General features: G+C 37.6%; 1 protein-coding gene across 2 annotated transcripts; it reads right to left on the bottom strand.

The window, feature by feature from the left end:
* Positions 1 to 8636: 8636 nt before the first annotated feature.
* LOC149002552 (5'-adenylylsulfate reductase 3, chloroplastic-like) lies at positions 8637 to 11107 on the bottom strand. Of its 2 annotated transcripts, none has more exons than XM_089137007.1 (5): positions 10907 to 11107; positions 10636 to 10779; positions 10411 to 10543; positions 9505 to 10321; positions 8637 to 9388 (listed from the first exon to the last, which is right to left on the bottom strand). In XM_089137007.1, exons 1-5 carry the CDS (start codon positions 10980 to 10982, stop codon positions 9158 to 9160), a joined length of 1401 nt encoding a protein of 466 aa, XP_088993133.1. In that variant the 5' UTR covers positions 10983 to 11107; the 3' UTR covers positions 8637 to 9157. The 2 variants fall into 2 exon arrangements, with proteins under 2 accessions (XP_088993133.1, XP_088993134.1); XM_089137008.1 differs by having other exon boundaries at positions 8638 to 9388; positions 10411 to 10540.
* Positions 11108 to 12742: the final 1635 nt, after the last annotated feature.

Genomic DNA, 12742 nt, shown 5'->3' with positions numbered 1-12742 from the left:
TAATAACCGTGTGGACCGAACATGCAAGGGTATTCACAAATCAAGAGAAGAAGAAGAAGACATGATTACGGAGTTCGGCATATGCCTACTCTCCGGGATTCAGGTATGAATCCAATTCACTAAGCCTTTGGAAAGTTACAGATTTAGAAGAAGAAAGAAGAGATTACGAATACACCTGATACAAGCAACCATAGGTCTCCAAAGTACCATCGAGTGCTCGCCATACTCCAGTGATCAAAAGCCCTATATCACCTCCTTCAAGAACCAAGGATATTCAGAGCTACAGGCAATTGAACACGACGTCCATGAACGAACCTTCAAGAGAGCTCCAAGAAAAACCCATAGAACAGAGAGAAATCTCAAAATGAAAAAAAAAACGATTTGCATATTACCCCCCTGAACCAACCCAGCCTTCTAATAAACAATAGGCTGTGAACCAAATGAACCCAACCGGTTCGGTTCATGACTAAAGCAGTTTAAATACCAGATTACCCCTAACAATCTCCCCCTTAATCTGTACACCCAAAATGACTATAGTGAGCTGGATGTGACCGTCATCATCCAAGTATACCTGCACACACAAGACAAAAGAAAACCACAGTACAAAGCAAATAAAATATACAAAATACCTAGACACGCACTAACCATGCAACACTAATGACTCCATGCAGATATACCATGCAACAGACTGCACCATGTAGAGAAAACCCTAAACATAACTTATAACTCATAACTCACTCATATAACTATGAAGAGCACACATGCACACACCAGGCAAATATCTCATAACTGAGACAAACAGAGAAAGAGTTATAAAAATTTGAGCAGCATCTCCCCTAAAATTGCAACAAATGCAAAACCTGATAAACAATCAAATAACAACAAGACACACACCACAATCCAAAAAACAAGTAATATACAACTCAAAACTTACAGAACATATGTACTAAAAAGCAACATCACCAATTCCCAACAAATCAAGACAATGTAGAAATTTAGAAAGAGGCAATGACTTAGTACCACAGTCTGCAGGATTATGCTCAGTACTTACCTTTTCAACTAAAAAAATGAACCATCAGTTATTTTATCCCTGAGAAAGAAGTATTTAATGTCTATATGTTTGATCCTATCATGATAAACAGGATTCTTACATAAAAAGATAGCACTCTGATTATCAATAAAGACAACAGGTTTAATCTTCAAAATACCAAGTTCACACAACAAACCATTCAACCATATACTCTCTTTAACACATTCAGATGCAGCAACAAGCTCAGCCTCTGTAGTGGACAAAGCAACTATAGGCTGTTGTTGCACCTTCCAACTGATGCAATTACCAGATAACAGAAAGAAATAGGAAGATAATGATTTCCTGTTATCTACATTACTGGCATAATCTGAGTCAGTATATCCTTCAAGAATAAGATCACCAGGTGTGGACTTGAACACTAAACCTTTATGAACAGTACCTCTCAAATACCTTAAGAGCCACTTGAGAGCAAGCCAATGTTCTTTACCAGTATTAGACATAAACCTACTCAGTACACTAACAGCATGAGCAATATCAGGTCTGGTACATATCATGAGATACATAAGAGAACCTAAAAGACTAGAATAAGGGATCTTTGACATTTCAATTTTTTTCAAAGTTATTCTTAGGACAATGATCATTCGAAAGTTTAAAATGTGCAACTAAAGGAACATTTACATGTTTACAGTTAAGCATGTTAAACTTCTCAAGCACCTTCAATAAATATAACCTCTGACCAATGAACATAGTATCCTCCCCCTTATCCCTATAAATCTCAATCCCTAAAATTTTCTTGGCTGTCCCAAGATCCTTCATCTCAAATTCAGATTTCAGCATGTTCTTAACATCTTGAATAAGACTAGAATCAACACAAGCAATCAATATATCATCAACATAAAGTATAAGATACAACACAATAGAATCTGAAATGAGAAAATATAGGCAACTGTCATAAACACTTTTCTTAAAACCTACACTCAACACAAATATACCTGGACATCACCACACCATAGATAAATGAAAACAAAGTATACAATCTCCACAAAAGATAATAACCCACCACATAGATTTACTCATGCTAACTAAAGCATAATAAATATATAAATTAAAACAAGTAAGACTTTAAACAAGAGACAAGTATAACTTCAAGAAATCCATGGTGATATCCAACACCAACCTAGATTAACAAAACCTCACAACATCAACAGATGAACAACATGGATCTTGACATAATTGACAAAGTCAACACAGCCCATGAATCTACAAATGCTTTCAATATAAGCCAAGTCAAGTCTAAAACATATCACATGATACATAAGAGAACTTAACCAACTAGAGAAGAGAGATTAAACAATTCAAATATATAAAACATAACAAGTAAGCATAAATCTCTCCCCCTCAATCAGTAGATTCCAAAACTTAAGAAATTCCTAACAAATCCATGTATTTTCATTTCAAAATTCTGATTTTAAAACCTTCCCTAAGGAATACAATCATGCAATCAATATGTAAACCACATAGATGCAGATATAAGATATAGAAAATGAAATGAGAAACTAGAGGTAACTGTCAACCTAAAATGCAAATACAATGCAAAAAAAACTCAACCATCAAGTCTTATATATCAATGCCAAGGGTATTCAAATGAAATCACAACAGAATTCATTAACAAGTAATATTTTCAAATTCAATTGTTAAAATGCCTAAAGAAGTTGCAAATCTTTCTTTCTTCCACACTAAAGTAAAGAAAGACAACAAGTATCCAATTACCCATTATAATAATGAAGAGAGTAACTCAGGATAGCAAACATTCTAATAGCCTTACATTTAACCAACAAGATGAAAATATTCTAAACAAACCCAAATAGGCAATAACACTCCTCAATCCATCACTGGCTTACTACCACTACTCAAACCAGGACCTCTTCACCCACTCACTACACATGATGGGTACAAGTCACAACTAGACAAATCCAGGTCACCTAGAGTAGAAACCAAACAAGAGATAAAAGAAGTAAACTCAATAAGACTTGACAACTCTGACCTACAGGACCAGACTCAATGACCACATAAAAATACAACTGCAAACAAGACATAATCTAACCAATAAAACTGGTGCAAGTCATCTAACCAGACAACTCAATAAATCTGACAATAACTACTCCCAAATCAAAATCATACAAGCTAACAAACCATATCCCCTGAATCTCATATGAACCCCAACCTGTGAGGACACACCCTCTTGACAACACCTATGTCAAGACCAGCACCAATGCTGAACTGGAGAACAAACCTCTCCCCCTGGAGACCAACCTCTCCAAATACTTGACAACACTGTCAAAAAACCAGCACTCATGCTAAACATGGAGACTATACCTCTCCAAACACCAGGGATACACCTAATGCTATAACAAGTGAAATAGGAATCCTCATGTGTAACCAACTGTAATAAATAGTCTCAACACCACCTATTACCACTCTAGCATTACAAAACAGTCAGACAAGTATACCAATGCCAATAAAAGCATCCATAAGAGTACAAAACAACAACAAATACATAACATGCCATCACTATCATAATTGGTCAAGAATTCTCACACAACAAGGCATATCTTAACCAATAGAAAAACAGGCATAAAACATGTTGTCTCAGATTTATGAAAAATAAACTACTTCCTTACACAAGCATATCACCTTAATGATAAATAGACCACCTCCTTTTAACAAAGGAACAAAATAGAATAAACCAAAGTGTGCACCCAATGGAAAACCAAACAACCAGGTCTTAAAACAAGGTTTATGCTAACACAGAAAGCACCTAGGTCATCAAAGGACCTCAAACATGTTTATTTCACCAGAATTGGTCACATTATTATTAGATGTCTCATCTTCTAGCAGTTTTCTCTTATATGCAAAACAATTTTTCTTAAAGTGTCCTACTTTCTTGCAAAAGAAGCATCTCTTGAGGTTTGCATCAGACTTGTTGTTCCTATTATTATTCTTATTGTTATTCTCATGACTTTCAAATACTTTTCCCTTCCCTTTGGGTCTCCCTTGTTTGTAAGAGCCTTTGCCCTTAACAAACAGATTTTCCCCACTGCCCTTAGTCTTACCAAAAGCCAATAGTTCAGACTCCCTATTCTTTAAGGCATCAATCAGTTGTTCTAGGGAAATGTTTTGACAGACATACTTGATTGAGTTATTAACAACAAGATAATCATTATGAAGTGAATTCAATAGGATAATAGACAAGTCCTGATTTTCCAATTTAGTCTTCTCCCCTGTATTGGTTAAGTCTTGAATTAACTTCTTAAATGTATCTAGGTTCTTGTCAAGGGTGATTGTAGGGTCCATCTTAAACCCATACAACCTCTCCTTCAAATAAATTTTGTTACCTAGATTCTTTTTCTGATATATCTATTCAAGCTTATTCCAAACTTTAATAGGAGTATTGTCTTCATCATCAAGACACCTGATAACCCCATCAGTGATGTTCTAGAGCATGCAACCAATTGCATTCTCCATCACTTCAGTCCTCAAGACTGGATCAATACTTTCAAAGAAAGCATCTGGGTCATCTATTGATCTTATGAGCTTTTGTTGAGCCATTAAAGCTCGAACCTTCCTCTTCCAAATCCCAAAGTCCCCTGTGCCATCAAACTTCTCAATATCTACCCTGGAACCCCCCCCCCCCCATAGGAGTATCCAAACTTAGGTAGCTAGGGTTCCCCCGTAGACCTACAGCTCTACTAGAGCCTATGGTAACTACACTAACCACACTGGGAGGTGTTTCCTCCCCATGTAGACTGAAACCATTACTTGGCTCCACTTTGAACCCGGTACAAGACCCTAATCAGTATACAAGAATACTATTCACAATACTGATTAACCAATTCTGAAAAAATAAAAGATTATTCTAACAAAGAGTTAAATAATCACAAAAAAACCATAAGCTCAATTTATACAAGTTACAGCAGCCTAATAATCAGATGTTAACACCACAGATCAATACATACCAAGTATTAGATCAATATTAACAAGAAAATTTAGACAGCAGATAGTATAATCAGAGAGGCAAAAATAAATGAGATTAATTAAACCCTAATCATATCAGAATTACCTACCTATACTCAGATTGTCACCCAACAGGTTACAAACACATTAACAGAGTATACCACGATTATATGAAACACTTTTAATAGAGGTTTTTATAGAACCGAATCATAATCATAGCACATTCATAACATATGAAATGAAACAATTTCATAAGGTTAACAATTATGACAGAATTGAATAGAGACTATAAGAACCGAATGGTTATTCATACATCAGAGGTATAGGCAGCGAAAGAGTTTTAAAGAAATTGAATATTGTAACCTGAGACAATCTTAACCGTATAAGCAACCTTCAATTTAGGGTTTAAATGATTCAACAATACCTAAATGAAGCAGGGAACATGAGTGAGATGGCTCTGATGCCAATCTGTGATCGTATAACACCTCATGCCCTAATAACCGTGTGAACCGAACATGTAAGGGTATTCACAAATCAAGAGAAGAAGAAGACATGATTACAGAGTTCGGCATATGCCTACTCTCCGGGATTCAGGTATGAATCCAATTCACTAAGCCTTTGGGAAGTTACAGATTTAGAAGAAGAAAGAAGAGATTATGAATACACCTGATACAAGCAACCATAGGTCTCCAAAGTACCATCGAGTGCTCGCCATACTCCAGTGATCAAAAGCCCTATATCACCTCCTTCAAGAACCAAGGATATTCAGAGCTACAGGCAATCGAACACGACGGCCATGAACGAACCTTCAAGAGAGCTCCAAGAAAAACCCGTAGAACAGAGAGAAATCTCAAAATGAAAAAAAAATGATTTGCATATTACCCCCCTAAACCAACCCAGCCTTTTAATAAACAATAGGCTGTGAACCAAATGAACCCAACCGGTTTGGTTCATGACTAAAGCAGTACAAATACCAGATTACCCCTAACATGATGACTCATCAACTCTCCTAAAGTTTAAGTGGAAAAAAAAAAAAAAAAGAGATTAATCTCGATGGTGTAAAAGGGAGATTTTGGAACGTCCGTAGATCGGCGATGAAGAATCCGATTGATGCAAATAAGGTATCAAATCGAAGATCGTCGAAAGACCTTTCCAACAAGCCAAAAATCATCAAAATTGGAGTCCATTTGAGGGGTCAACTTGGTACCGGTTGAACGGCTCGTCGACCGCCCCAACCCCCCAGCCATTTTCCAGCTTCGGGGCAGAATCGGGTTTTTCATGTTTAAAACCCTATTTTGAGTTTCTAACCTCTCATACTCGCATTTTAGAAGGCTAGTACGAAGCTGAGGCTAAAGGAGGAAGAGAAACCAAGGGAAAGTAAGGTTTCTAACCATTTGGACGCGTGCTAACACCCGGATCATTGCGGAAACGTTAGGAAAGATAAGAATCATCAAACCCTCTTCTTTAAGCTTAGTTTTTGGAGTAGTTATTCGCAATAAATGATAGATTTGAGTAGTTGTTGTTGATAGGTGTTTTGAATGCTTGCAAATAGTTTCATTTATGTTTCCCTTTGGTTTGTAAGTGATTTGTGCGAATCGTTACAAACTATTTTGCATTTTGGCTCTTAGACCCAGCCAAGAGCACTCGTGAGAGCCCAAAATTGGGGCTTTTTGATTGAGATGGAATTAGATCAAATTGAAGGTATACTTAGGACCCTATTGCTGCCAATTAGACATTCCCAAAGTTTCGTTTCGATTCGACTTCTAATCGATGGTGAAATTTGATTTTTTGCCAAAATTAGGTTGAGAAAAGTGGGTTCGAAACTAGTTGGCAGATTAGGCTTTTGTTGGGTGATTTTGGGAACTTTATTAAAACCCAATTGACTTCTAATTTATGTCTAATGATCCTCTTACATGATTAGGTTTATTTTGATTATAATCACCAACTCGTAAGTGTGACTTTGTGGAACCTTGGAGAGCTTATGCAAACTAAAAAGGTGAAAAATATACTCAACCTTATCTTGCATGTTTAATTATGTAATTAAATTTCATTATTGATAATATTGTCTTGTTTTAATATTTAGTATCTTGTGATTATGTGTGGGACTTTGCACGAATGAAATGTAAGCAAGTATATTTGTTTCTATTTTCAATATTCTTTGAAAACAATATGAGAATGTATGGGATGGATGAGATTGGATGGATTGAGTGTTTTCTTTTACTTTCAAATTCTAAATCATTGATATGAAGATATATGGATGATGTTGAATTAAATTACTCTTTTTATTTTATGTTTCAAACTTGGGTTGTGGGTTCGCCCATTACCCTAATGAACTTACATGAGTATGCATCTAGACTTAAGTACATGAATGCTAAGTGTCTAGAGGTGTTTGGCTAGGTAACCTTATGAGTACTACTACCCTTCCGGCAGGGGTATTGAAGCCGGTTAACCCGTGATGTTAGTGGCTGGGTCCTGAGCGTCAAGCAGGCCCACTATCATCATAGAGAGGTAAGGTTGCATATAATAGATAAGAGCTCCTGGGCGCTCAAGACAAGTGAAATGATCCGTGAGAGGACATGGAGAGCATCCTGTCCATTATATGTGGACGACCACTGGGTTAAGGAATGGGATCCAACAGATGCCTCCCGTTGAGGATTCCATTCATAGGTGGAAAGGTATTGAACCAAAAAGGCACTAGGCATGAGCGGAGATATCCGGACCATATGTAGTACGAGACTGTATGACTTTGCACTGGGCTAAAATTATCCTTGACACGTGCCAATCTCATACCAAATGGTGATGTGAGAGAGTGGTGACCTATACCCCAACCATGGCTTGATATGACTTTACCCAACAACCGCGGAGAACCCAATAGACATCTCTTGTTGAGGGAGAGTGACTGAGACCGCCCAAAGGAGATTGGTGTACAAACTTAATGCGTGTCTACCATAGAGACCTCATGATAGAGTTAGAAGCATAATATCATAATTATTCATACATCATATCACTATCATCAATTACATTATCGATACTCAAACTATATATGTGGTGTGGGATCTTGTGTGCGAATGCACGATATGATGTGAAATCTTGTGGACGAATGTATGATAAGATGTTGAGTTGAACTCATTCCTTTTTGTATGTTTGTTTCTATTAGAATATTTTGCAGGTTATGAGAACTCCTTCCAAGTGGAGGGTTCGTCGTCGGCAGGCTTTCTTGAAGGAGTGACTGAAGAAGATGTAGACTTGCATGGAGCTTCATGCCTGTGCAAAGACTATTCATATGAGGTTGGATTCCATTAGGGAATCAGTTTAGTTTAATTTCTGCTGCAACAAACTATGTTTCATTCAAACTCTGATGTCCATTTTGATTAACTTTAGATATATGAATGACTGTAACCTTTTGATCAATCAAGTTTAATAACTTTATACTTGAACTTGATTTATTCTTGTCCTTTTAATTATGCTATATCTTGTGTTGTATGGAATTATCACTGAACCTAGATCCTGCGGTGTATCACCCCCACGGGTATTCGGATATGGCCGGATCTGGCTGGGTGGGGTGTGACAAGTCACATAAGTAGACGAGAATTTAGACCCAATTTAAGTGGGCACCATGAAAAAACTCTTATGAAAATTTTATTTGTGTGCTTGATTTTTCTTTGCTTTTCTTGATGGTGTCTGATTGATCATGGTAAAACTTCTTTCTTTCTTCCGTTTGAAGAGAGAGACTTTGCAACTTGTGATCGAAAAGAAAGGAGAAACCCTAGGCGCCGTTTCTTGAGGCGGAGAGATCTGTCTCTCTGCCTCTGTCCACACTGGCTAAGCAAGAGACTAGCGATGGGCGTTAGCCTTGGATGAACAACTTCTATTGTAGATTTCTCAGATCTTACCAGAAAATGTAGATGACCTTCTGATACACATTTTTGGAGAGAAGGGGCGAGGCATCTCAAAAGAGGAAAAACCTAAAAGACACTCTCCCTCATTTCTCCCGTATCATTATCACCCGCAAATCTCCCTGATTCCTCTTATTTTACTTACACAACATATTTATCCAAGTAAGGTCTAGAGGTTTGATCTTAGATCTATACAGGACTCAAAATTGCATTCCCATCAGCGGAGAGCGTTCACGAAGGCCATGAATGAAGCAACGTGTCGCTTCCCAGAAGAGTACTTGATGGGATTTGCTGAGTGTTTTGGGAAGAAGAGAATGGTGGGGAAACTCCCTAGCTGCAGCTCACTCTCTGCAAATGCCTTCTGTTCTCCATCTGCCCTGAACTTCCCAACCTTCACCCCACTTCCAGCCAGCTTCTCCGCTAACTCCACGTATGATTCTTCCATCGCCTGTCAAAATCACATTGGCGTTTTCAAGTTAGTCAATTATTGAATAAATTGGTTCTTTTTTGTCTGTTTGGGTTCAAGATATTTGTTGGTGGTCCTCGAATGAAAATTATTCTTACCTGGCAAAAACGGCACCAAGGAGCATAGAGCACAACCAACCAGTGTTCTTTTCGGTTCTCCAATCTGGCCAAGTTCTCTATTCCAGTCCTGCTCAGGTTCACCACGTTCTGGGTATTGAAGATTTCTGCAACGACAGCATTTTCATTTCCATTTCCAATGACGCTACCATCGGAATTAGGGTTTTGAGATTCAGTTTCCTGTTTGATGTTGCCCTTGTGAAGGCCACACTCCTTGGCCATGGCATCCTCCCACCACCATCTTCCTTCTCTCTCGTGCTGCCCTGGCAACACTGGTCTTGTGCAGGGCTCGCACCCAATGGAGACATAACCCTGCGAGTGCAAAGCATTAACGGGGACATTCATCGCTCGCAGAAAGTTCCAGATATCATTGCCCTTCACGTTTGCCAGTGGGTTCCACTTAACAAGGCTGCCCATTCCACCATCCATTCCTTCAAATGTAGGGTCAACTTGAACGACAGGAATTTCAGACCTGGTGCCTGGGGATTGATCCTTGCGCTGCCCAGTGATCCAAGCACGAAACCCCTTAAGGGCCCTTCGCAAAGGCCTCACCTTCCTCACCCTGCAGCATTCCTGATGGCCATCTTCATAGAAAGAAAAAAGCCCCTTGTTCCTGACCAAGCCCTGCACCTCAACTGCATCAGGGAACATGTATTCAATGTGAATTCCATAGTGTTTTTCTACTGTGTCGAACAACTTGTATGTCTCAGGGTTGAGCCTCCCTGTGTCCAGGCTGAACACCCGGAATGGTCGCCCTGTCAACTTCGCATACTCGATCAGCACCACATCTTCAGCCCCACTGCAGCAATCAAGCAGGAAATTGAGATCAATTGAGTTGCAGGGGATGTACAACGTCATAGTGTGTGATAATTGAGATCAATCATATACCTGAAGGCAATGGCGATGTCATTTCCAAATTTCTCAAGGGCTTTGTCCATGATTTCAAGAGGAGAAGCATCATCGAGATCATCAGCCAATTGCTTGTAATCTTCTGGTTCTGCGACGTTCTCTGCTACGTCTGCTAAAACAGAATAGCATAGAGGGTATCATTACATATTCGGTCGAAGAAATTAAAAATATCTGCAAACAAGGTTCAAGAGAACGCGAGCGAACCAGGAACCGCTACGGTTGCCGCAAAAGGAAGAATTAAATCGCTGCGTTGCACTGGTTTCACTAACCACCGGCCTCCGGCAGAATTCGCCGCAACCGTTGTGACAAGGGTTCGATCTAAAGTCCGAAAGGTGCCAAGCTGTGAAACTGCAATGAAATCAAGGCAAATTAACACGTTTAATCTAATACAAAATGCGAAGGAAACAAGAAAAATACAAAACCTTTTATAGTAGAAATCAAAATTTTTTCTTTCTTAGGTTGATTGATGGAATACCTCTGAGCTCCTGGGAAACGAGGGAGCGGAAAGAGATGGATCCAGAAATGGCAGAAGATGGTGCAGCAAGCGCCATGAAAATCAGATCGAAGATCTGAAAAACGTAATTACCTTTCTTCTGAAATTTCTGAGAAGCAAATTCTGTATCTGGAGCGAATCGGGAAGATTTTTCGTTTCGTTAGCTCTCCTGTTTTTTTTTTGGTAAGGTTAGCTCTCTGTTGAAGCAGAAGCTAAAGCTGCTTAAATAATGAATTCAAAAGGATGTCGTTCCATTGCATGTTCATTGAATCTAGACGTATTTTTTAGACGGTTTTATGCTCGTTTCATTTTTACACGTGGGCTATTTTCATTGGATCATTTTTCGTCACCCGGCGGCCTAAAGGCAACTTCGCAGCAGCTGGATAATTCTGTATTTCATGTTTACTTTTGCTTATTATTTGAAATTTATTTTTTTTGGTAAATCGTATTTCAATTTGAATTATTATCTGGATTCTGAGTTTAAGATACATTGCATTATTTTTTAGTTACATTATAACAAAAGATTCCAATCCAAGAGTATTTACATGTAGTTGTGTGCTGAGATGAAGGATACACAAAAAATCACCATCAATTGGTGATGATCCATACCTTTTAGTGAAAGATTCAAAGTTTTTTTTTTGTTTAAAAAAATGAAAAATCAAAGTTTGACTCTTTTGAGTGGTATATACAATAATCTAAATTTTTAAAAAATAAATAAATAAATAAATATTTTATATATATATATATATATATATATATATATATATATATATATATATATATATATATATATATATATATATATATATATAAAGATCTCAGTTAGAGGTTTTTTTTTTTTAATTTTTTGAGGAGGGGTTGGGGGGTGGGGTGTCAAATGTGAAATACCACTATTTGACCCCCTTCAAAAATTAAAAATAAAAATTTAAGATAAAGATGATGGGTACAAATGTCATTCATAATCTTTATCTAATGGTTATCATTAAATCCCTAGTTTTAAGGAATAAAAGGTTAAATTCTAATTAAAAACTAATTCACGATCCATGAATTTCTCCTTATATATTCTCTCCTATTTTCATTTCTTTTTATTCTCTCATGAATCTCCTCTCTTTTTTCTATTTTTTCTCTTTTTTTTTTCTCACACGTCTCACAAAATATTGAAGTAGTTAGCAAATTTTGAAATTTTCCTAAATCTTCTCCACATCAGGTATTCACTATCTCTTTCTTAAATTATTCGTTTCTCTCTCTCTCACTCACGAATTTTCTATTAATTTACCTAATTTTTAATGTAAACTCCACATTAAAATATAATAATATATTCGATATGGGACCTAACAGTGGTCCCCATTGGCCCACATACATTCGGCCCCCCCAATGTTCAATCCTGGCTCCGCCCCTGTTTATGACCCATTTTAGCCAACCCATCCGTTTTTAAAAGAAGGGAAAACCGACCCTGAAAATTTCTCATCGTTTGCCATTTCAATTCCATCGTCTTTCCTCTGACTGCGTTCTTTCATGGTCTCTTCCTCATCTATTGCTATCTTCTTCATTATTGTTCCTCTTTATTTGAAAACCCTTTTCTTCATCTCTTTCTAGTTAATGAAACACCATTATCCTGCAGTCTAATGTTTATAAATTCAACAGATGACTCTCTACAGTCTGCAACTTCTGAAATCAGAGGTCTCAAGCGTTTGCCAAGAAGAACTCATGTGTTTCCCGGCATTTTCAACTCGCCCTAACTTGTTAAATTTTAAAAATATAAAATATGAATTTCTCGCCTTAACTCTCATATTGCAGGAAAAGCAAGGACTCTGATAA

Source organism: Hakea prostrata, chromosome 10 (genome assembly GCF_041222555.1).
Source record: "Hakea prostrata isolate BN-2017 chromosome 10, UWA_Hpros_2, whole genome shotgun sequence".
In the NCBI taxonomy this organism is placed as follows: domain Eukaryota; kingdom Viridiplantae; phylum Streptophyta; class Magnoliopsida; order Proteales; family Proteaceae; genus Hakea; species Hakea prostrata.
The sequence above is the reverse complement of the archived record's forward strand: the minus strand, read 5'-3'. Positions and strand labels throughout refer to the sequence as shown.